The following is a 27,276-nucleotide window of genomic DNA, read 5'->3' on the forward strand; positions in this document are numbered from 1 at the left end:
TTGGGTTTTCAAACCCTTAATTGTGGAAACGGACTTGCTGTTAATTTATTCCTATAAATTATAGAAATCTTATTTTTCATACTTTTATTAATTATTCTCTTACTAAATCTAAAATATTTGAATTTTCGCGCGGTAAAAGACTGTCGGCTTGTTACAAAAGACGTTACGTGGCGCCTTCTACAACTTAGATGAACGTTTTGCAACAGAGCGTATACCTGTGTCCACTATTTTCAGACGAAAAAAGTCGTCTTTTTCACGTATGAATACATGTAGAAAAATTTGGTGACAGTCTGGAATCATGATAAAGCCAGTACAGTTTCTTTCGAGCCTCTCTGTTCACGCAATACTGGCCTGGCGCTATGCTGGGGCTGTCTATTTCTGCTACGTGTTTGATTCACAAAATACGTGATACTTTTAGGGTGGTGGGGTATGCCGAAGTATCATTCTCCATGTTAGACCAATGTAGTACACTGTTACAAATTTGAGATAATAAACAATAATTATTGAAGGTGATTCGATTCTTACTATACGAACAACGATTTTTTTTAAATATTGAAAAACATTTTCTTTCAAATTAATTATATTTTAAAGTTATAATATATATATATTAAATTTTTAATAATGATCAAATGTGTAATATTATGTATTACATTGATGATAAACTAGAAAATCAAATTTTAATGTAAATGACATGTACAATTTATTTTAAAAATATATTGATTGCGTACAATATAATTAATTCTGACGTAATAATTATTGAAAATAATAACCAATCATTATTTCGTAGCCTAATGACAACTATAATTATACCAGATTTATTATTTGTAATGATTTATTAACACATCAAGTTCTTTCATTGTTTAAAAATTGATCATGTTTTATTAAAATAAATATTACGATGTAATGCATGAAAATTCATATCTGAAAAAAATGAAAAAAAATGTAAGGGACGAAGTGAAAGAAATATAATATGAAGTATCATCAAAAGTTGGACATCCAGTGTATGCTCGGGCGTATGTACAAGATTGGTGGAAACTCATTTTTTTATTTTTTTGCGTACAAAAACTTTTTTTTCTATTTTCAATTCATTCCTAAATCTATATATTAGACTTTTATGAAAAAAATTAATGTCATTGAATTAATAATTATTTTTTATCAATATAGACGATCTGTCTAGAAACAAGTTGATCCGAGCGTTCATCCCAGTTTAGCCACTGGACAGTCAGCCTGAGGCGTGCCATTGTCGACTCAAGGCGGACTAGCCAGAAGCAGTACAGCGCCATGAAAATTTTCCCCGCAAGGCATCTAAATTAGTGATGCCACTCTCATGTCTCATCGAATTCAACAAAAATGTACGTTTTCCTATTTGATTCATATAAAACGAATTAAATTTCTTTAAAAGTTGATTTAAATTAAATTTCTTCCTTGTAAATAATCATCTAATCTGAGCTTAAAAATGTTGGCTTTTAATTTTTCAATTTCGCTATATACATTGAGATGGGAGATCCATAATTATATAAAAACTTTTATCAGCATTCCAGAATAACTAATAGAGCTCAAACATAAGAATTTAAACTATCTGCTCAGGAAATAAAAAAGTGTTGCTTCATTTTACTACTCTTAAAGTAATCGTCACAGCAAAATATTCTAAAGCTTGCTTCTAGGAAATTTGAAAAGCTCATTAAAAAAAAACAGGAAATCTAAGAATTCGAGCGAGAGACAGAAATGTTTTTCTCCATTTTATGTGAAAAAAATCTGAACAACAAAAGTTGAAATTTTGAATAATCTTGTAGAACGAAATTTTCTGAGTAAGTATAATTAGTTTGTTAATTAAAACAAGCAACCAAGATAGTTTCGAAATGCAAGTTCTCTAAATATATATATAACTATTCAAGTATGTATATATACCGCCAAATTAAATTGAAGACTAGAAATGATAGAAACTAGACGTTAATTACGACGTTCATTAAGAGTTTATTTACGTGCGCCTAATTTAAAAAAATTTAAGCCTGTACTTCATGCGAAACACATTTTTTAAAGTGGCGAATATTGCTTCATTTATATGTTCAAGTGCATAATTTTTTAATTGAATTATTTTAATTTTAAATTATCAATGTAAAAATCATTAACGTTTCATGGTTGATTTGGAATTTCTCAAATTTGATGTCTTTTATATTTATATTTTTTTAACTTACAGAAATTAATAATATAAATTACTTTAAGTAGACCGAAAGAAGAAAAAAAAATGTATTCCAAATTAAATTCAATATCGTGAAGTCAGATTCAGGATTGAGAATCAATTCGAATTAATTGCTAACGTAGATTCGATATTCTTTTATTATTAACAAACTCAGATCTAAGAATTTTTCTCATGCAGCTCTAAATTTTTCTTCTTGCTTGGCACACGAGCAATATTTAAAGTAATTTGCGATATTTTATTCAAGTCGGTGTCAAATTAAAAAAAAATGTAAGTGGTTAATTTTTTCTAAATAGACCTAGGAAGTGCTTCTTTAAATAGGAATTGATTGAGGCATTGATTTTTTGCAACATTTTGACAGATTAAAGAATCGGTTTCTTGACTTTTTTTGCTATTGCTTAAAAAAATCATGGCTGTACCCCAACGGTTGATAGCAAAAGACGAAATGGTGACTCTGCCAGCAAAATCCCTCGTTTCGATACTGTCGGCTATCAGAAATCTGCAGGAACACAAAGGGTCTTCGGCTAAAGAAATTATTCACTATATCTCGTCTGTACACAACATTCCACCTGAAACAGTTAGACGAAAAGTAAGATAAAAATTAATTAACCATTTTTTTTTAATTTTCAGCTTTTTCTTGTCAACTTGCAGAGAAAAATGGAAAAAATTAAATGACATACCGCACGTTATACTATTCACATTTGGTTAATAAGATTCAATATGTTTTCTTTATTTGAAAATTTTTAATTTATTTTGAATGCAGTTATCGTTCTGGAAATGTATATGTCATCTAAGTGCCGATCTACATTTTTATTTTTAGTTTGAATTTTACTTTACATAATTGTCAGTGATATTTAAGGGAATATTCAGATGCTACCCACGTAATATGCATGCAAAATTTCAGCGCTCAAGCGTAATCTGAACAATTGGATTAAATAGTTCTGTTTAAACTAGATGCAAACCGTTTTGAAGCGAGGAGTCGCTCATGGCATCCTGAAAGAAGTTGATGGTCGCTATAGCCTGCCTATTGATACCGATGACAAATGTCTTGAAATTGCAGAACAGGTAAATAAAGAAATTTTCAAAATCTATGAATTTTTATAATAGTTATTAAAAATTATTAAATTAAATTAATATAAACTTAGTGTCACATTCTCAATATTATTTTCATGGGTAATCTAGTTTAAACTCCTTTTTACAGATTAAAATGAGTATTTTTGAAAGATTGAAAATCTGTTAAGCTTAAAATTTAATAAGGAAAAATTTTTTAAGTGACGTCTAGACATTCATTTACCTCCTTATTTACTATGTTCTGAATCATCCGAGAAACATTATTTACAAATTACTTATCATTATTCAGTGATTTATATAAATGCTTTGGAAATTGATTCTTATATTTTATACTTTTAATAAGAGTAAAACTGATTTTTATCTAGAAAATTTCGCTCTTTTTAAAAATATAATTAGAATTTCAAGAATTGATTGAATAATAACAATTATTTACATTTGGCCCTTTAATTTAGTTTTTCAGTATAAATATAGTCTAGGATAAAACATAAATAGAGAATAATTAATGTAAATTCGAGATGATAGAATGCTTTTTGGCCACTGCTTTTATTCATTTGGGGCTTCTGATTATGTCAACTTACACAGCTAGCCTCGATTGAACGCAATCTAAAGGTACTAACGTTCCTGATGTTTTTGTTGTTAGTTTTGGTATTCCTTACGACTTTTTAAGCCCACAACAAAATTGCTAGGTGCATTTCTAAAAATAATAAAAATGTTCTTTTCATTTATTTTCGGAATATTCTAAGACTATTTTAAAATTAAAACGCAAAAACAATGACCATTCAATGTAAAAAATCGCTTTATTACTTTTTTTGTTGTTCCAAAAATGTGATTTTTAAAACTCTTGAAAAATTTTGCACAGGAAGAAGAGTTTTTATTTATTCAAATTGTTCAAATTAAAAATGAGATTTTAATAGGAATCTGTACATTATTGCAAAATTAGGTTGAAATGTTCTTACTGTGAGTAAAGACTGTTATGTTCGCATAATGCGCACAGGAATCGTTTAGTATAGCGTAATGACTTTTGTCTTTTTAATTTTTTTTTGCTGATAAAGTAGTGAGCTCACTTTGATGACAAATATATTGTTTTGCTATTTAGTTTTAAAATAATCTTAGCATATTCGGGAAACAAAAAAAGTAGAATTGGACGTTAAGGTATTTTTAATTAGCCGGAAATAAGGTATAAATGAAAAAAAAGGTAATCCATATTTCTCAAAAATTGGTCTAATGTCTGATCTTAAAATAGTCGTAAGGCATATCAGAAATAAAAACCAACACAAAAATCAGCTGTGCAAGCACCTTTGAGTTTAAGTCAATCGAGTAAAAAGGCAACTTTTTAAATCCAGATCAATTCTATTTTGCTGAAAAAAAATTCAGCCAAATTTTGTTGAATTCCATTGATATTGGTTGAATTCTAGTGAGTTGACGAGGATACTCGTGAATTTTAGTCCATTATTTTCAATATACAGATTTTTTTAATTCACTTAAACTAGACCTTTAGATTATTTTGAATTCCCTTTATTTGTTGTAAATCGATTATAATTTTATTAAATTTGTTTTGCATGTATGTTTGTTTAAGTTCAGTTAAATACATGTCAATTTATATTACATATGTTACTCCTAATTCTCTTTATTTCTTTAAATTCTGTTCGAGTTTAACTGACTTATCACACATGGTTCTGAATTGAAATGTAAATTCAATTAAACACAGGTGAATCAGTAGACTCTTGGGATCACTGTGACCCCACGGGCATTTCGATTTTTTCCCAATCGTATACATTTTTTTGCTAATACGTATATTTTGTGAATAGTTCAATTATCACTGAGGCTTTATATCTTTATATCTCGTAGAATTTAAAAAGAAACGACTTAAATTCCATTAAAGTAGGTTGAGTTTTAATGATAACAAAAAGAGTCTTTGACATTTCTTTGTATTTTTTTTGTTATTTTGAATTTCGTTAATTTCGCTGAAATTTCACAAAATTAATTTTAACTTGAATTACATTGAATTCCTTTTAATTAATTCGAATTTATTTATATTCTCAAAAATTCCTTTGAATTTACTTTAAGGTAAATAGAATTAATTCTCAATATAATTGGTTTATGGATAATTAATTTCTAAATCTATTGAATTCACTTTTACTAAATCAGAATTCAACTGAATATCGATCATCTAAAATGAATTCATCTAAATAAACTAGAATTTAATTAAAAATGGTTGAATATATGGAGCTTACCTGGATTATTGTGAGTTGCACTTTATTTTCAATAATGTTTTGAATTCCGTTTATTTTACTGGAAGTTGTTGAACACACTTGCCTTATGGTAAAATTGCGTTGAATTCTTTTAAATCGCGGAATAAGAGAGACCAAATTACAGTAGATAATGAACATATAGTGTAGTATCTACTAATAAAATTCGATAAACTATTTTGCATAAATTAGTATTTTAAATACAGGATTATCTGCAGTTAGTTCACTATTTTCTGTAATGTGGTCTTTCTACCTAAACATTTTGCATGTGTTTAATATATTTTTGATTGCTGAACTGGAATTTTTTGAAATTCACCTTATATTAAAGTGCAATTAATTTGAATCAACGTACAATTTTTCGGAATTTATTTGAATTCGCCATGAATTTTACTAAATATTATATTTTATTCACACAAATACTATCAAATCCATTTAGAATAAATATTTGTTGAATACAATTGAATTTTAGTAATACTTCTTACATTCTCATCAGAGAAGGTATTAGATTTGTGTAAAATTTGACCCCCCCCCCAGTTTTTGTCAAATTTCCACGTTTTGAGACCCCCTGAATAGTTTATATTTTAATCGTGAATAACAACATTAAAAATAAAAAGTTAAATTTTTAATAAAATGACACAAAATATAAGATAAAGGTTGTTTAACCCAAAAAATCTAAAATTTGAAAAAAAATTTCTAGATAACACGCGTGGTTTTCGTTTTAATCGTAAAAAATAACATTATAAATAATGAAATTGACTGTGTAGAGAAACGGCACAAGATAAATTAAAATATTCATGAGGGCGTATGTTCCAAAAAGTAGCTACAAAATTCCCTTCACCTATTTTTTCATACGACAGGCCGTTTTTTTAACTTTAGGCATACCAAAATTTACCAGTTTTTTTTAGTCTCTAAAAAGGCTTTTTTCTCATTTATATTTTCAAATTCAAAACATGAAAAATAAACAAAAATTATGATTTAAAGCATTAAAAGCGCACTTTCTGAATCAAGGAATTTGATACGCAACCATTTAAAAAAAATTAAAAACGTAGAAGCTGAATAGTTTTAGGATAATATCTTATAAAATAAATATAATATTTGAAAAAATACTGAAATGTACAATTTTCAATTAGTTTAAAAAAAATTTAATATAACATTTCCAAAACAAACTTATTTAAACTAACTACTTCCAAAATAAATCAGTTCTGCATTTTGTACAATCATAATTTAATAAATTCAAAAATGAGTTTGAAATTAATTAAGGAAAAATTAAAGAAACTTCCAAATAATTTGATCAAATGCCTCTAAATTTAGGATGAGTTTTAAAGACTTCAAGATGAATGAAACAAAAACTTTGAAAAACTTAATCAAACGAATAGAATTGAGTAAATTTATATTTTCAAATTTTTTTAAACGGGGCAATGAAATTTCGTCTGTTTTAATACCAGTGCAAGTTACAAAGTATAATAATATTTATTTATGGGAATGATATAGAATTTCAAGGATAAACTCGATTGCGAAGCACGAGATACGTGATGAGAATGTGTTCGTTAAAGCCGAATGAGCTTTAACAAAAGAGAATTCACAATCATTAAATTACTGTTGTCGATACTTTTACCCTTAGTTTTAAATAGTCTCTGAGGAAAAGTCGAGAGCGTAGCGCGCGATTAGAATGTGCCCGCGAAGCCGGCAGATTTTTGAATAATAAAAATCTACTGTGTCTATAAAAGTAGAGTTAAACTAATGCTTTACCATTTGTCGGTATCATTAAGTTTAATGAGTTAAAATTTACTTTCAATTAACAGTGAGTCATCCTGCTACTTTCGAAAATTTTCGGATAAGTGTTAGTCTGTAAATTAATATTATATTCAACTATCCGGTAAAGAAGATTCAGACGAGTTGAACGAGATGGGTCAGAATAGTTTTTAAATTATAATACAAAACATACCGAAATCAAAATAGTTTTGATTTTTTCGGGTTTTTTTTTCAACTTTAATTTCAAATGATTGGTTTACTCAAAACATGCAGTACGTCGAACTCGTTTTTCCTTCCTCTATTATTTCATAATTTTATATTGCAATGAATATTTTTGAATTTTTTGAAGCTTTAAAAATAAAAATGCATTCAATTTTAGGAACTGGGCTTGATAGACTTTTGCAGTCGAGTGCGTCAACGCAAACTGCAAGCTCGCAAACCAAGAAGGCGCATACGTAAGAGCAATGCTCGCAAGCATAAGAGTAGCAGACGAACGCGAAAGGCACGTAAAATTAAACAAGGAAAGGGAATATCAGGAATAAGGAGGAAGAGCAAAACAAGAAAGAAGCCCACAAAAATCATACCTGCCAGTAAAATGCCTAGAAGCTAGAAAACAATCTAATGTCTCTCACCCCCTTTGAAAAACGGCCAGCAATGTCCATAAAAAAAGTTGATCAGAAAGCCGCACGTCCTGTAGCAGCAGGAGTTTCTGGGCCAGAAAAATTGGACCAGGAATTATCCTTGTTGTTTAAATATTTTATTAAAGTTTTACATCCAGTCTTTATCTACTTATGATTTTTATGTTTTATTCAGTTGTATGCTTACCGACGATTTTAAGATATTTTGTATAGTTCGTGTGCTTTTTCACAAAATTATTATATTAAATAATTATTTGCCATATTTTTGTTTTGTGTTTTCTCTTCCGAATTTTAATGAAGAAAGTAAGACAAGTATAACGATACGCGACAAGTAATATTTGGTGTTAGTTATTCAAAGGTCAACGGACCGAAAATCTTGTTGAAAAAACTGCAAACATACTAATTTCGTTTCATTTATTGCAGTTTTTGTTAGAGTTTATAAAATATTCTTTTGTGTAATGGTACCCAAAAAAAAATAAAGACTGGAGTTAAAGGGCGGGGTAAAAATGCTAACGTTGGTCGAATCGTTTGAGCTATGGAAAAAATTGTAGATTGACATCCAAAAATATATACAGTTTTTGCTAGTAAACGGTAATAAAAAATTGCTGCATTTTGGCCCATTTTTTGTCGACGTAGCATTTTTAGAAAAGAGAGTTGCCGCAATGTAACTTGCCACGAATATAACTTGCCGCAAATGTAGCTCGCCGCATATTTAACTTGTCGCACTTTTGCCCATTTTTTTGACTTCAAATTTTTCCAAATAATGCGTGTCACAATGTGATTAATCGCGGAATGTTGGAATGAATGCCGGGTGTTGGAATGATCCGGACTCATTTAGTTGACTTATTCACATTGAATATATTTAAGTCCAATTTCCGGCATGCGCCTAAATAGCCTTGATTGGAAGCAAACATAACATTCGCTCGCTCATAACGTAAACATTCAACCCTCTCTCGACCCCGCGGGCCCGGAAACCGCTGCGGCAACAATTCTTGGAACGACTTAAATGGGATTCCCAGTGTACTGTATAAGAAACATCCATCAGAAGGGCAGAAATAAGTGCAAAAATGTTTAGTTTATATAATTTTCGAAAATGTTGAATTTATCTGACTTTTAAAGATAATTACAAAAATGTGTCGTTATACCAGAAGCGCAACTTTCCAATTTTACTCACAATCATGTTGCAAATTGAAAAATGTATTAAATAAAAAAGCAAATGCAAGATTTAATTTATAATAAAAAAATATGATGGTTTCCCTCAAAAATATAATTTTTTGTAAAATTAAATTATTATTTTTTAATACTTGATTTATAATGTCATCCGTTTGCATACACCAGTTTTTAAAAGTATTAAAATATTTTTTATATTTCCTTCAGTTTTCAAGAAAAAATATGGCTCCATGCATTTAAAACTTTCCTTCAAAGCCTTGTGACTGAATCTCTGAATTATGTAGTTTTCGTAAACCAGCAGCGGCAAAAATCTCTTGGTTGATGAAACATGTGGCGTAATAGTATGATATATACTGTGCACAAGGATACGCTTCTTTCGCGATGGTTAAACTTTTTTATGAATTGGATAAAGTTTCACACGGATAGAAATAAATGTTAAGTTTCTCAAGCTTCTGCTTTATTATTTCATTCATTACTGCAGGTTCTCGCGCTTCGCGCTTAATAATATATTTATCTCGCGATTTGCGCTCGATAATGTATTTACCTCGCCCTACGCGCTCGATCTTTGTGCATAGACTTCTTAAAACTAAAGGTGAAAGCACCGACGACTCACACATTCATAAAAATCGGGTTTTCGGATTCAGGGGGTTTCAAAACGTGGACATTTGGCAAAAACTGGGGGGGGGGGGGGGGGTGTCAAATTTTACACAAATCTAATACCTTTTCTGATGAGAATGTAAAAAACATATATAAAGTAGGAGGAATTGGGAATTTACTGTTCATAATCCACTACAGCCCACAACCGATTTCAACACCGATTCTAAAGTTTTTCTAAAGAAATGCCTAAGATGAAATCCTGCAGAATGACTTCAGACCCAATATTTTTATTTCACATTTCACGAGTATTATTTGTTTTCTCCGAAGAAAAAATTACGAGAAGTCGTAATTCATCAGAAATATTGTAGATAAACTTCAGGAACATAAATATTTATTTTAAGCTTGAAGCCAATTGTTAAAAACAATTTATATAAAACATGATTTCATGAGGAGCTCAACCGCAACAAAAAACTTCATCTTTATTAAAAATACCTAAATATCTCGTACGAGTAGCATTCAGGGTAGGAAGGTCCATTAGTTACAAAGTACTATTATTATAAAACTGCAGCCACGGTAGCCGCGCTGCACATTGATGTGGAATAGGAATTTACTGTTAATAATCGCCCACAGGTGGTATTTAATAAATGATTTAAACGTTTTTTCTCACAGAGCAACAATACATAAACAAATAAAGTGAAAAATTCGCCATTTCAGCTTTGTGAATTTTTATCTCAAGAAAAAATACAGATAGAAAAACAAATGAAGAACAAGTTCACAAGTCCACCGCTAGGTGGATGTCTTTTGCACGTGCTCTCACAAGAGGAATCATAATTTTCACTTATATAACTGAGAGACTGCGCTGAAATTATCTGAATACAAAATATGATTGAAATATGAGACGGAGATAGAGAGGAGTACAGACCTTCAAGAGTGCATACCTCAATTGTGCTACGATTACAAAAGTGAAAGTGAAAGAGAGCTAGTGGCGAAGGCGTTTGGCGCGCATGATGGGCGAAGGTGTTTGACGCGCATTCAGAGATAACCAAAATGACGACAAAAAATAAATTTAAAGTTCGTACCTGGGATGATGTGATCTCAGAAAAATTTAAACCCTACGTAAAGACTGAAAAAACACAATCAAACTTACAAACAGGTTTGAACCCCTCTCAGCAGACAAATTGATTGAAGCTAATCCCTTGAATGAGGAAATGATAGAAGACACTCCCGAAAGTGAGGGGAACAAGACTATGCAGAGCACTTCCAAGCTGGAAACTGACAAAACGAAAAAGCAGAAGATACCACCGACATTTCTGGATCGATACATCGATGACTATCCCAGACTACTGAACTTCATCCATGTGTCAAAAGCAGATCCGGAAATAAAAAAGAATAGAGAATCTACCAGAGTGACAATTTTCACAGACCTACAAGAAGACTACGAAAATCTTCAGAAAGTCTTCCGAGAAAAGGATATACATTACTTTACCTACACGGCAAAACAAAAACAAGATTGAAGAAACTTGTCATCCATGGACTAGGCCATTTCACAACAGAAGACATAAAAAATGACTTGAAAAAAGAAGGGCTACATGTGAACGAGATCTACTAACTGAAGCCAAAATCTGGAATACCTGTATCCTCGCAAAATGACGCACCTGTATACATGGTGAAGCTGCATGATGACACCGATATTGAAGAAGCCTTCAAAATAAAAGTGATATGCTACATGACAATTCGCTGGGAGAAATATCGAAACCCCAGAAAAATCACATAGTGCCGAAGGCGTCAGAAATTTGGACACGGAACGACAAATTGCTTTGAAAGCCCAAGATGTGTAAAGTGCTTAGGAAATCATCTCACTTAAAACTGCAAGAAAACTAAGGATTAAAAAGCGCAGTGTGTGAACTGCAAGGGAGACCACCCAGAAAATTATTCTGGATGCGTAGCATACAATGAACATCTGGAAAAGGTGTAGCAATTGAGAGAGAAGAGGAACCCTCCATCGCCAAAACAGCGAAATGCACCATACGTGAGCGAACCGCAGAACTTTTCGCCTCTACCACGAAGCAGAGTGATGATGAACAACAGAATAACCCTACATACATCAACTGAAAAAGCAACAGCGTGGAGCAGAAGTGCTTTATCGTGGAACCATGACGCTGAAAAAAAAGATCACACCACTGGACATCCAGGATCTACTATCCGTATTATAAGACATCAACAACTTATGTGATATAGGTAAACTTCTTAAATTAGCCATTAGACTTGAAGAAAAACTTTTAGTATGTCAGCATAACTTCCAAATACTGCAAGCGATTAATGAGCTAGCTGTTGAACTAAATGGGTAGCTCTTATAATTTGAATAACTTGAAACTTGAGAAATACCTTTATTTCTAGAAAATTTTATTATTGATATCTTTATGGCCAAGGAAACGTGGTGCAAACATAAATGAAATACTAGGATACCCGGCTACAAATGCTTCCGAAAAGATAGACCGAGTAAGAAAGCAGAAGGCGGAGTTGCTATTTATATAAAAAACCACATACCTTTCACTGATGTCAAACTGGATAGCATGAACTCTTTTGAAGTACATGCTATAAAACTTGAAAATAATACGATGATAGTAACCATTTATGCGCATCCAAAAAGTAATATCTCTGTTATAAAATTTAAACATATACTTAATATGAGTAGTAAGATGGTGATAGCTGGGGGCTTTAATTCGAAGCACACTATCTAGAACTTCTATAATGATAATAATAAAAATGGCAATAATATCTATAATTTTATAAAATCAAATCTATATGCTTTACTATATCCAGATAATTTAACTCTTTATCCGTATAACACCAAAGGCTTTTTACTATATATACCCCTAAAAAATCGCCAGTCAGTCAGTCTTTTCCGTTCATCCGCCGTAGGCACTGCCTAATTTTTCTGTCATTCGCAACCCCATCTTTATTAAAAATTCTGTCTTGTTGTGATCCTGCCGTTAACAGTCTGCCTTTGTAACTTCAGTATAAGGGAAGAATCTCCTTAGAATATTTGTACCTCGTGTAGTTTCGTGTCGGTAATTTGTGCCATTTTGATTACGTCAGTTCGGTTTTATGCAGTGGTTCTTTGTTCCATCAAGTGAATCCCACTAAATTTACGAAAATATTCTGACACCTTCCTTCGGTGCAAGAAGGAAACACCGTACCCATTCCTGCCAATTCTCTGGCGAGGCTTCCCGTTCAGTGAGACGGACCAAGGAAACTTTGACGAGTAACCGGAAGGTCAACGACCAAAATCCAAGGAATTGCTGGCTAGGCTTCCCACTCATACCTCCCACAAGTTGATTGAGCAACGGGTATGTCAACCAACTAAAATCCAAGGAATCGCTGGAGAAACTAAGGAAAAGCTGAAGACCTCTAACTCTCCTCAGCAATAGATCTTGAAACTTGGACAAAATTGGGTGAGTTCAAGGAAAATTCATTAAGTGTTCACCCCTTTATGTTTACTTTAGAACCAAATCATTCAACTCTTAATTTTCCTTTCAAGCTCCCCTTTTAGTGGAGTAATTGGAATCTCTCTCTTCCTCTCAGTGCAACAACTAAACTCGTGTAATTCAAAAAGATAAATAATTATGTGTAATTCATTCAATTTCTATTCAATCTATTAAATTAATAAACCTCTCTCTCTCAGTTTTCCTCAACTCCCTGTTTCGGCCAAATCTGTGTAATCAATTAACGTTGTCTGCTCAGATGAACGTCGAACCAAAAAGAGGATTATTAAGGATAATTAGGTAAGTAGCGTAAATTTAATATTTACCCATACGTCACATATTTCATTTTTGGTGCATCAGTCGGGAAACAAAACAAAAAAATTTGAGAGAGAGAAAGCCAGGAAAATATATTAAAACTCAAATAGAGTAATAATATCAAAGAGGGTACAATATTGTTTCATTGTTTAAAATTCTGCATGCATTTTAAATAATGAAATATAAGTGATTAATAAATTGAATAAAAATTGATAAGTGAACTAAATAAATTGAATAAAAATACAGAATTTAAAAAAATAAGGTGAAAATAAATAAAGAATAACACTCCTTCCTTTTTATATAATATACTGGGTGGACACGCTGGGGCTTACATACATGGCGATCTGAATGCTACCCGAATGGCACAACAGTAGGGGAGAAGCCTTTATACAGGGGCATTTTCATATTTCGCGCCTTTAAAATTGCATTCGGATCGGCCATTCGGCCAAGTCCATGTATCTTCGGATCAAGTTTATCATAGTTTCCATGGTTGCGTTTAAAACTTCAAATGGATACAAGTATCAAAACAACATAGGTTATGTTACATAATAATTACAAATAATAAAAGTGTTTAATTAATAATGAAGTGAGACATGTGACCTGAGAAGTAAACGTCAGTTTTTTTCTGTGCCAATAATATTATGAAATGGCTGCTGACTGACAAATATTATAAAATGGTAATAATATTCTGCGATTTTAGTGGGCGAAGAGTGAATTGTGTTTAACGCTTATTTGCGGCATAAAAAAGGTATGTTATAAATAGGATATTTTTTAAATAAAGTGAATAAAATATTACATGCGAAAACTTTCAATTGAAATTACTTACAATTCCTTACAGCGATTTGGGTGAAAAGGTGAATCCGAACATAACCTCGAAATAATGACAGATCGGCCCGGCATGTTTATTATACTTTCGATTGATTATTCTTTACCAAATAAATGTTTTGTGGTTTTGTATATTTATTACTGACAGTCTCGGCAATAATAATTTAAACAATAATTACTTAATAATTATTTAACAATCCTGACTTATTTAATTTTAATAAGTAACACTTTATTCCTGAAATTAATAACTGATTTCCATTGTTTTTTTTCACAGATCGATCATAGATGGAATACACATCAGAAAATGCAGATGGATTTTGTGCATTTCAGCTGTTTCATTTCAATGAAAATGATTGGAAAACCGTTATCTCTAGACCTTATCCCAAGACTGGAGATTGGTTAGCCTAAAATTAATTCTAATTCAATATGATGGTATAGAGAAGTATCAAATAAATATCTCAAGGTAATTTATCCTATCTGAATTTTCATTAATAAAATATTCAGGCATTTTTTTGTATTTTAGAAAATGTTTTCTCTGGATCTCATACTAAAATTTGGTTTGATCAACCACTAAAATAAATTAGAGACACGTTGGTGATCAAATTGTATCAGATATAAATCTAGACAAGATATTTTAGGCCGGAATTGTTATTCCAATTTTTTCAGAAATTATTCTATTTGAAAAAATGCTATCTCTGGATCTGATTTCCAAACTTTCATTCAATCAGCATCGAAAATTAATTCTAATTCATGTTGATGGTATAGCTTTGTCAAAAAGATATCTTGAAGAAACTTAACTAGCCTGAATTTTAATTAATAAAATATTTAGGGATTTTTTATATTTTAGCAAATGTTTTCTCTGGACCTCATCCTAAAATTTGGTTTAGTCAACCAATAAAATAAATTAGAGACTCGTCAGTGATAGAATTGTATCAGAAATAAATGTAGACAAGATATTCTACGCTAGAATTGTTATTACAATTTTCTCAGAAATTATTCTATTTGAAAAAATGCTATCTCTGGATCTGATTTCCAAACTTTCATTCAATTAGCCTCGAAAATTCATTTTGATCGCATAGGTTTATCAAAAAGATATCTCGAAGGAATTTAACTTGCCTGAATTTTAATTAATAAATTATTTAGGGATTTTTTTGTATTTCAGTCAGTGGAAGCTTCTAATGCGTCCCCTAAGGGTTTACATTTTTCTTACACCTTCTTTATTCCTTTAAACACCCTCCACACACTTACTTGGTGGTGGAAGGGGGACCTACAGTTTAAGGTGGGTTCCGAACCACCAAGAGCAACAGCCTTAAGTACTTAGAGAAAACCTTTTTCTCTAGAGGTACCGGTCCCACGACTCTCCGGAGATGAACAACTCCCTTGCTAGGCTAGTGTTCACCGCATGGGCCACCGAGACTCTTCCAGAGTGCGAGGCGGGAATCGAACCCGCAAGCCGAAGGAGTGGGTCCAAAGCCTACGCTTTAGCCCCCACGACCATCGTCCCACTCAGATTTTTTTGTATTTTAGAAAACGTTTTCTCTGTACATCATAAAATTTGGTTTAGTCAACCAATAAAATAAAATAGAGACACACAACATTTCTTTGGCAAATAATAAACAATCGAAAGTATAATAAACAACCCGGGCCGATCTGTCATTATTTCGATGTTACGTTCGGATTCACGTGTTTATCCCAATCGCTGTAAGTAAATGTAGGTAATGTCAATTTACAGTTTACGCATGTAATATTTTATTTACTTTATTTAATACATATTCTATATATTCATAACATACCGTTTTTGCCGCAAATAAGTGTTAAACACAATTCAGTCTTCGCCCATTGGGATCGCAAAATATTATTACTATTTTATAGTATTTGTCACTCAGCAGACATTCCATAATGTTATTAGCACAGAAAATAACTGACGTTTACTTCTCAGTACACAGGTCTCACTTCATTATCAATGAAACACTTTTATTATTTTTAATTACTACATAATATAACCTATACTTTTTTGACACTTGTATCCATTTGAAGTTTCGAACGCAACCATGGAAACTATGATAAACTTGATGCGAAGATGCACGGACTTGACCGAATGGTCGATCCGAATGCAACTTTAAAGGCGCGAAATATGAAAATACCCCTGTGCAATGGCTTCTTCCCTGCTCTTGTGCAAATCTGGTAGCCCAGCGTGTCCACCCTATATATATATATATATATATATATATAAATTAGAGTGTAGAGCAATTTCTGTATTGAAACAAGATAAAAGAAAAATTGCATTTGTGACACTTTTTATTAATTCAAAAAGTAAACATCTCAATGATCAAAATAAATTTTCTACACTGACAAGGACATATGCAACCCACAATTACATTATAATTGCAAAATATTAGAACAAGACCAATGCTGCAGTGGCCGGCCTGTTATAATTAAGAAATATTTTTCTGTTAAATCTCAAATATTGACAGTCGAAATTATATCAGGAACAAGATGCGTGAAAATGCACTGTGCTGTTATTAATTAGCTCTCAATTTATCAGAATAACAGTCAGAATATGCAACCCGCAATTACATTAAAATTGCAAAATATTAGAACGGGACCAAGGCTGTAGTGGCCGGGCCTGTCATAATTAAGAAATATTTTTCTGTTAAGTCTCAAATATTGACAGTCGAAATTATAGCAGAAACAAGATGCGTGACAATGCACTGTACTGTTATTTATTAGCTAGCAATATATAAGAAAATCAGTCAAAATATGCAATTTACTACACTCAGTACATCCTTGCATACAAAATTATCTTATAATTCTATTTAACCTATGTAAAAACACCGGAGGTAAATAACAATCAAATATTTTGTGAATTTCATGAAACTATCGACGAAATAATCTAGTCTTTATATAAAATTAAAAAAAACTGTTTTAAAAAATTATAGAATGTCCCAAAATTTGTCATCAGCAAGTAGCAAAAATAAATCACTCTGGTAGAGGACGAAAACGCGAAAATCGACATCTTGAACTTCAAAGTGAACTTAATAAATTATCTAAGGAACTTAAAAATAAATCCATAGACAAGCAAACAAACTCTGAATCTAATAATTCATGGCAGGAATTTTCTAAAATTTTTTAATCTATGTTAAATAAGGCTGAAATAGCCATTTGAAACTTGAGACAAAGTTAAGCAGATAAAATGAATTGAAATCTCAAAACCAAATGAATTCAAGGAATCTTCTGAAATAAAAGAAATAATAAAAATAAATAAATTTTGAAAAGAACAAGTTTTTAAGAAATGCTGGGAATTGAAGAAATAAAAAATTCTCATATCTGAAATAAAAAATTTAAGAAATCCTGAGAAAATAAAAAAAATATATAGAATAAACAAAAATATATAATAATAAATAAAAAATAAGATGAGATATTCTTTAGGTCTAAAATATTTGAATAAAAAAGATTGATAATAAAATAAAATTGTAGAAATTTTGAGAAATCTGAAAAAGAAATAAGTTATTTTTAAGTTTGAATTAACTGAATAAAAAAGAAGAAATTAAATTGGAAATTCCTGAGGTCAGAAAAATGAAATGACGTATTTATAAGTCTGAATTATTCGAATTGAAAATTAAAATGAGATTTAAAAATCCCGAAGTCGGTAAAATAAAAATATGAGGAATTTTCAAGTGCGAGTTAATTGAATTGAAAATTGAATAAGTATTAAGAAATTCTGAAAATTTTGAAAAAAAATAAGATTTAAAATATCCTGAGAAATTTGAAAATTAAAATAATATTTAAGAAATCCTGAGGCCGGTAAAATAAGAGATATTTTAAGGTGTGAATTAATGAATTTGAATATAAAATAAAATAAAAAAATCCTGAGAAATTTGAAAATTAAAATAAGATTTAAGAAATCCCGAGGTCGGTCATAAAGAAATAAGAGATATTTTTAAGTGCGAGTTAATTTAATTGAAAATTGAATAAGAATGAAGAAATCCTGAAAATTCTGAAAAATAAAATAAGATTTAAAATATCCTGTGAAATTTGAAAATTAAAACAAGATTTAAGAAATCCCGAGGCCGGTAAAATAAGAGATATTTTTAGGTGTGATTTAATTGAATTAAAAATAAAATGAGATTTAAGAAATTCTAAAAATCTAGAAAATAAAATAAGATGTAAGAACTCTTGGGGTCGGAAAAATAAGATATTTTTATGTCTGAATTATTCAAATTGAGAACAAAATAAAATTCTAGAAATCCTGAGAAATCTACAAAATAAAATAAGACTCAAGAAATTCTGAGAAATTTGAAAAATAGGAATATTTTAAGTCTAAGTCATTTGAATTGTAGAATACAAGAAACAATTAAAAATATTAATGAACCTTTAAGTACATATAAAATTCATTTTTAAACCTTAAAGATAATCTTGAAATATGAAGTGTTAATCAGGAAACTAAATTTGAGAAATCTCGGAAATTAAAAAAAAAAGCTACGGATTGGAATCTGTGAAACCTGAGAGTAAGTTAAGTTAAAAATTGGGAAAATTTGAGAAATATACAAATTTTGATGTAAGGAAATATAGTTTCAATGAAATTCTACCTAGCCAAATAGAAGAATAAGAACTAATGAAAATTTGGTTAAAAAAAATTTAATTTAAGTCAAGAAATCTCCATATCTACCTGTCTAATCAACTATCTACCAAGGTTCCTATCTATCTCTCTGTCTATCAACCTATTTATATATTTATCAATATATCCAATTATATATTGAACTGTCTGTTTATAAATATATATATTTGCATGTCTGATTATATATATGTGTGTGTGTGTGTGGGTGTGTGTATATACATGTTACTATGAATTTTTCTTAAAAGTACGAAAATTACGTATAAATGTCAGGGCCATCCATTAATCTAGATTCCGATGAAGGAATTATAACTCGCAGTAAAAGTAGAGGAAATCCTGAATTAGCACAAAAGGTTGAGCAATTGATAAAAGCACCCTTGAAACCTAATCGCAAGGAAACTTTGAATAAACAAAGTGACCCCACAACTTAACGAAACCTCTAGTTTTACTTTAGGTAATAGTTTACTTGGAAATACAACCTCTAATTTTGAAGTATCTTAATTGGAAGATAGTCGATATTTTGACAACCCCTTTAGTGCAAATTCTACTGAATTTGTCGCTGATAAAACTATATACCCTGAACAAGACACAGAGGAAACTATTAATAAAAAATTTCCACCACTTTCGCAGCTGCCAATTAGTAACCAGACTGCGAACAAACAATCTACAAACGAGTCCATTGTTAAGCCTAATACAGTCCCCTACGACTCAACGGAACCCCTTGCGGAATCAGTAGTGACAGGTATACCACTGTCATGTGTAACTAATACCGTTTCAACCAGAGAAAATTCGAAATCATTAAGCCATAAACAGGAAATAGTGTTATATGGACACAGGAAAAACGCATTATTATCGCAAATTTTCTCACTAAGAAAGAAGGAAGAAACAGCAGCCAATTTAACTAACCCTTTTATTAAATTTAATCAGCCCCAAATTTCACAATCGGAAATATTAAACTCAAATGGACGTTCTAACAATTCTACACCCCAAAACCTGTTTAGTACTAACACTAATGTAGGGATACCTGCGGCATTTGACCCAAAGAATCCTACGAAGGAAGATCCATCAAGAAATAACACAATGTCTCTACCAACAAACCAATAAGTGTCTCTACGAGATGCTCACGAAATCTTTCCATACTTTAATGATACTCATGAAACACCACTTGCCATATTTATTGAAGCATGTAGAGAAGCTAAATTAATGCTTCCTTTAAATGCAGAAGCTAATTTAGCAAGGTTATTGAGAAGTAAACTCACGGGCGAAGCAAGAAAATGCATATACGGAAATACATATGCAAATGTTGAAGATTCTTAAAATAAATTAAAAACTGTTTATTCTCCATCAAAGACCATGTATCAACTCCAGGGTGAATTGGGAACCACTTACATGTGGGAAAATAAAAAGCGTTTTATCCTATGCAACTCGCATACAAGAAATTGCCTCCCAAATATTAGATGCTCATAAGGCCAATAATGGGAATCAAATAGCGAACGAATTCGCAAATCAATTAGAAAAAGACACAATTGATTGTTTTGTCAGAGGGTTGAAACCGGAATTTGAAATAAGAATGGGAGAAGCCGATACGTTCGCAGAAGTTTTCGAAAAATCAGTGCAAATCGAATGCCGATTGGTGGCTAATAAAGAATTGTGAAAGGAAAATCGTTACAATTGACGTCCCGAACAGCTAGAAAAATCTTCTAAAAATAATAAAGATTTCGCTAAAACTAGCAAAATAAATTATATGCGTGATAATTCAATCATTGGCCAGATTTGTTCAATACCTGAACATGCCGCATCGACCTGTCGTCAACGTATTCAAAATTTCATAAATAACCCTGGTAGAAATTTTTGACAAAACCAATGGAACAACCCGTGATATCTGGGTCAAACAGGTATGAATAGACCCTACATGGGTGGCCAAGGAAGAAACCTGTGGTATACAGACGGACTGGGTCAAGGACCCCAAATGAATAGATACGACAACTAGTCACACCTTAACCTAGGACAATACAATCAAGGACAAAACTCTAACCGGAACGGAATTTCAGGTTCAAACCAGAACTACTATCAAAATTGAAATTTCAACCGAAATTTTTATTTAAACCAGGATTTAGATCAAAATAGAAACTTTCATAGAAATATCAATCAAAATCAGAATCTTAATCATAATTCAAATCAAACCCCAAATTTTAATCGGAATCAAAATTTTAACCAAACTTTGAATCTTAACCGAAAACATAATCAGAATCTGAATTTCACCCGAAATCAAAATTTTAATCAAATTCCGAATTTCAACCGTTACCAAAATTTCAATCAGAATTTTAATGAAAATAGAAATTTCAATAAAAATCCTAGGTTTAACGCAAACCCAAATTTTAATCAAAATCTAAGTGCAAATTCAACTAATAATCAAAAGTACAAGCAAAACTCTACATTTCACGGATTTCAAACAAAAAAACCAAATTCAAAATAAAAATTCATCAGTAATATGCACTTATTGCAAGAATTCGGGACATTATTTAAAAAATTGTGTCGACAAGAAGAAGAACAATGAACGGAACAAACAACAGGGAAAACCCCAACCTCAGCAACCTTCGGAAAACTAGAAGAATCTCTCCAGTATGGGTATGCAGAGAGAGGGTCAACTGAAGAAACTTATGCACTCCCATTAGATTACGACAGGGTAGAACAAGTACATTTAAGCACGAGTAATACAATCCCTAATATAACTTTAACAGCAGAAGGATTAAAAGGAAAAATTGAAATGATGATAAACACAGGTGCAGGTCCAAATTTGATTAAGGAAAACGTAATACTCCCAACCAAAGAAATTAATGAATGGGTTAGTTTAAAATTAACTGGAATAATCGAATACCCGGTATATACCCTGGGACAGGTAAAAATCAACATATTAGGTAGCCCTACTATATTTAATATAATCTCATACGAAGTTCCCGTGGATCATGATGGAGTTCTAGGAACAGAATTTTTTAGGAATAATAATGCAAAAATAAATTATGAAGAAAGACAGTTAGAAATTAATGACAAAAAATACCCGTTTTATTGTCAGGAAACTCTTACACTACCAACAAGGTCCATATCTAGCTTCTATGTCAATATAAAAAATAAGGACAAGAAAACAGGTTACATACCACAACGGTCATATGACCCGTTAGTTTTCATTGGAAATGCAATAGCAACAAGCGATCATGGCAAGGCATACTTGAGAGTAGCAAATACACATGAACATGAAATAAAAATTCCATTTCCCAAAATTGAATTGGAAGAATTCACCGAAAAATTAATGAGCGTAGATGAAGATGAACCACGTGAAAACCAAACAGTTTTTTCAACACAATTTTTCCAAGAAATATTAACAAAGAAAACATATAAGGTGAATCATAATCAACCCAACAATACTTCAGGCCACAGCAGAGTAGATAAAATAAGGCAATTACTATGCCTGGATCAGTTAAATCCAGAAGAAGAAAAACATGTCGAGAAACTCATTTCATTACACGCGGACGTATTCCATATACCAGGTGAATCATTAAGAGCAACAAATATATTAGTTCAGACAATTTCAACCGTTGATGATTAACAAACTTTTACAAGGCAATATAGACATCCACCAGCACATAAAGAGGAAATTACACAACAAGTTAATGAATTGCTTTAAAATGAAATAGTAAAACCTTCTCAATCCCCATATAATACACCAGTTTGTATAGTACCAAATAAAAACTGAAAAAAGATAATGGTTCTAGATTTTAAAAAACTTAACGAAAAAACTATCGGTGATTCTTACCCCTTGCCTAATATAATTGACATTCTAGATCATTTAGGATCAGCACAATATTTCTCAGTGTTAGATCTTACTTCAGGCTTCCACCAAATTAGATTGAGTCCGGCAGACTCACGTAAAACGGCATTTTCAACGCCTTTTGGACATTATAAATTTAACCGAATGCCCTTTGGATTGAAAAATGCACCTGCAGCATTCCAGCGTTTAATGGATCTAGTATTAACATGATTACAAGGAACCGAATTATTTGTTTATTTAGATGATATCGTCTTATATGCAAACAGTTTAGAAGAGCACAACATAAAATTCAATAAATTAATGGATAGACTACGAAATGCGAACCTGAAGCTTCAACCTGATAAATGTGAATTCTCACGACATGAAGTAATATATTTAGGACACATCATTGGTAAGGCCGGTGTACGTCCAGACCCTAAAATACTTGCAGCAGTTAAAAATTTTCCCATTCCTAAAAATCAGAAAAATATTAAAAACTTTTTAGGATTAGCTGGATACTATCGCTGTATCATTGATGGATTTTCTAAAATTGCAAACCCTCTAACTCAGATTTTAAAAAAAGACACCCCTTTCAAATGGGCTGAAAAATAGCAGCTTGCATTTGACACACGAAAGGGAAAACTTTACGAAGAACCAGTTTTACAAGGGCCAGATTTTTCTAGGCCATTTATTCTAACAACGGACGCATCCGGCTATGCAATAGGAGGAATTTTGTCACAGGGAAAAATCGGTAAGGACATACCAATAACTTATGCCTCGCGAACGCTTAATGACAGCGAAAAAAAGTTGGACACATATGAAAAAGAAGCATTAGCCATTGTTTATTGCGTACAATATTTTCGCCCCTACCTATATTGACGCAAATTTACTTTAGTCACTGATCGTAAATCTTTAGTATGGTTTCAAAATTCAAAGGACCCATGTTCACGCATTACAAGGTGTAGTTTAAAATTAGCAGAATATGATTTCGACGTAATGTATAAGGCAGGAAAAACAAACATTAACGCGGACGCTTTTTCAAGGAATCCAGTAGATAATTTTAAGAAAACTGAGGAGACTGAAGTAAAATTAATAAGACAGAACGACATTAAGGATAATTTAAATATAGATAATAATCACATAACGGTAGAAAATTTATATTCTTATGGAAACCCATATTATAATTATATCGAAGGAAATAATGTGAATAATGAGGAATATGTACACTCGGAAGACGAATTTAATTATGAAAAACTATTTCATGCAAACGATGAAAAATTATATGAAGAGAATTCTGTAAGTTATTATTTAAGAAATATATTGTCAAAATGAAAATTATATCTAAAAAATTGACAGATAGCAGTGTTGAGCCTCAATACGAAAAATGGAAAGCAATGCAAACTAGGGGACAATTAAAAAAGCAAAATGAGATAAATGAAAAAGAAATTAAGAGCCAAATTTAATTAGGAAATATTCGCACCCGAAAAACTCAAATTTAAGTCCAGAAAAAAGAAAATGCGGTAGGCCTCGAAAAATTTCAAAACAATCTGCTGAACAAAAAATGGGAAAACCAAAATTAAAAGAGAAAGAATCTCAAAAGAAGAAAAATAAAAAAAGTGAACAAATTGAATTTGAAGAATGTTCAGAATCTGAATCTGATCCAGAATATACTATTGATCAAAGGACTAATTTTAAAAATAAGAGAAAGCAAGATAGGAAAAAAACAAGATAAACAAATAAATAATTAAAATAATGACTCCGAAAACACCAGATCAAGATATAACTGAAAGACTATTTGAGCCCGATATTTCCGAAAATTCGGACATAAATGACTCATTTGAAAATCGTCCTCCCCCCGAATCACCCCTTGATCAACCCATGACATCCAGATTAACAAATAAACCAGTAAAAAATGTAACTGAATGCCGCGACCAATTAGCCATGAGAAAAGATAATTACGCATATTTTATTACCACAGACGGAAAACCTCGAGACAATGGTTATGTACTTTTAGCAAAACGCGGAGGACTCCCCAATTTCAGAAATTTACAAAAAGGATTAGGAAAAGAAATTCGTAAAGGTCAACAGTATCATGTTGCATTACCCATTAAATCTGAAAATAAAACCAATTTAACTGAAAGTATCGAAAATATTAAATTGTCAATTTATTCCTTTCACTCTATCGTAGAAAAATTAAGATCGATCAGTATTGCAAAAACTAAATATATTAACAATGTGCCATGGGAAGAAATACTAGCTACATTAAAACTTGCATTCCTGGATTCTGAAATAAAAATTATAATTCGTCTAGGGATCACTCAACATTCCACTAAGGAGCAACGAAATCAATTAACGGAAGAAGCACACTCATCAATAGTCGGAGGATACAAAGGCGCAACGAAAACTTACAATAGGATTAGGCAAAGATATTACTGGGAAAATATGAAACTAGATATTCAGAAATATATTCAATCTTGCTTACAATGTCAAATAAAGAAACTAGTTAGAATCAAAACGAAAAATCCAATGATAATTACTGATACACCAGGAACAGCTTTTGATGGATATTGTGGGTAGATTACCAAAAACAAAATCAGGAAATGAATATATTAACAATACAAGACAATTTTACTAAATATTCTCTAGGTATCACACTTTCTAATCATCAAGCTAGCATGGTACTTGATACTTTTATTAAAAAAATTCTCTGTATTTACGGCTCACCAAAAGCAGTATTAACAGATCAAGGCACAGATTTTCTAAGCAACCTAATGAGAAAAATGGGCAAACGATTTAAAATCAAGCAATTCAGAACTACAGCATTTCATCCACAATCTAATGGATCACTTGAGAGGTCACACCATGTTTTAAAAGAATATTTAAAACAGTTTATCAATAAAAACGAAAAATGGGATGAATGGATTGATTTAGCTATGTTTTCATATAACACAAGTGTACACGAAGGAACTAAATGTACTCCCTATGGACTCGTTTTTGGGAAATTAGCTCGTCTACCATCTAGTGACCTCCTTCCTGAATACGAAAAATTGGTTATATACTCGTATGATGATTACATGATTAAACTAATAACAAAATTACATGAAATTCGAGAAGCAGCAAAATGTAATTTAATTGCAGCAAAAAATACAAAGAATACTATGATAAAAAAAGTAATGCACAAGATTTTAAAGTAGCAGATAGCGTTTTTCTTCTACAGGGAGATTTAAAAAAATTAGAAAATCAGTATTCAGGACCCCATGAAGTATTAGAAATTTTGGGCAAAGGAAACATTAACATTTGAAACCATTCTAGCCGAATTTTTCAATTAGCACACAATTTAACAAATTAGAGCTTTTTCAACATTTTAGACAATTTTTTTTCAAGTTTTAGAAAATGTTGTCAATGTCTCCGATACTTGAGAAAAATACTTTCAAATTATCCAAATGACATTTTTAATTTGGATGAAAATTAAAAACGTTATATGATTAATTTTCAGCATTAAAAAATCAATAAAACTGCTTTCCTGATAAATAAATAAATAAGTTTTAAGGGAAATTTTTCATAAATATTAAATATATTTGAAAATCACATCCATAACATTTTTCAATAACAACGAAATTAAAAAAAAATTAATTATTTTCAAAATTACGAACTTTAAGATTCTTACGTTACTTCAGGTAGAATTTTCTTTGAATACAGTCAAATGATTTTTAATATTATTTTTGAATTCTTAGACTTTTTTTTGTTCCGAATTAGTAGTTCTCCTGATTTTTTCTTACTTATTTCAACAATGCACATTATATTTAATCAGGAAATCTAGTTATTACATTCTCATTCATGAGAGTGTAATGAAACCGTCCAAATTTTCGATCTCTGGTTTTTAAGGGATCTTTACGTTTCGGCGCGCACAGAAACCGAAAATCATAAAATTTTGTCGGTGTCTATCTGTTTGTACGTCTCTCTGCATGACTGTATGTATGGTTACCTGAATGTTGTAGCCACTCTAACTTTGGAAGAATTCGTCCAATCGAGTTCGCATTTGATACACTTCTGAAGGTCCCCAAAATAAAGGCTAAGTTCGTTAATCAGATATTTCGAACCAAAATTAAAATATTGAGTGCATTTTCAAAATTTCAAAATTTTTGTTGTTGAAATTTTATAAATTTTTGTCAAAGTTTCTTATAGATGGGTAAAATACTTGCGTATTATACAAATAAAAATGTTAATTATTATGCAAATTAGAAAAGTTATTTACTTTTCAAAAATTTGAAAATCTTCAAAAAATAGAAAAAATGATTTTTTTCATAGACTTAAAAATTTGCACTAGATACCAAACATACTATAAAACTATTTGAGCCGAATTTTTCGATTAGCCCACATTTTTAAAAATTAGAGCCTGTATAATCTAACAGTAGAGCGCGAAGCACGATTATGGCAATGAGAATGTAATTGTCAAGGCCGTAGGTGCTTTGAGAACTTCTTTAATGTCAAATTAAAAAAAAAAAGGTTCAGCTTTAGATTATGATTGTAGTTTATGTGGGGTTTGAATTACAGTAT

At 31.1% G+C, this 27,276-nt stretch overlaps 2 protein-coding genes across 6 annotated transcripts in view; one reads left to right on the forward strand and one right to left on the reverse strand.

Moving 5' to 3' along the window:
• LOC117175525 (gonadotropin-releasing hormone receptor) overlaps positions 1-27,276 on the reverse strand; it is a 355,246-nt gene that overhangs the window by 38,710 nt on the left and 289,260 nt on the right. The window lies entirely within an intron of this gene.
• On the forward strand, positions 2,330-8,057 carry LOC117175549 (histone H1, gonadal-like). Its single transcript, XM_033365261.1, has 4 exons — positions 2,330-2,467; positions 2,559-2,786; positions 3,152-3,262; positions 7,649-8,057. Exons 2-4 carry the CDS (start codon positions 2,607-2,609, stop codon positions 7,877-7,879), a joined length of 522 nt encoding a protein of 173 aa, XP_033221152.1. The 5' UTR covers positions 2,330-2,467; positions 2,559-2,606; the 3' UTR covers positions 7,880-8,057.

Source organism: Belonocnema kinseyi, chromosome 1 (assembly GCF_010883055.1).
Source record: "Belonocnema kinseyi isolate 2016_QV_RU_SX_M_011 chromosome 1, B_treatae_v1, whole genome shotgun sequence".
Taxonomy (NCBI): domain Eukaryota; kingdom Metazoa; phylum Arthropoda; class Insecta; order Hymenoptera; family Cynipidae; genus Belonocnema; species Belonocnema kinseyi.

Bases quoted from the DNA above. Each gene is read 5' to 3' on its own strand.
- LOC117175549 (XM_033365261.1), top strand. From the start codon at position 2,607: ATGGCTGTACCCCAACGGTTGATAGCAAAAGACGAAATGGTGACTCTG. The intron at 2,787-3,151 runs GTAAGATAAAAA...TGTTTAAACTAG, and splicing joins CTGAAACAGTTAGACGAAAA to ATGCAAACCGTTTTGAAGCG. The intron at 3,263-7,648 runs GTAAATAAAGAA...ATTCAATTTTAG, and splicing joins GTCTTGAAATTGCAGAACAG to GAACTGGGCTTGATAGACTT.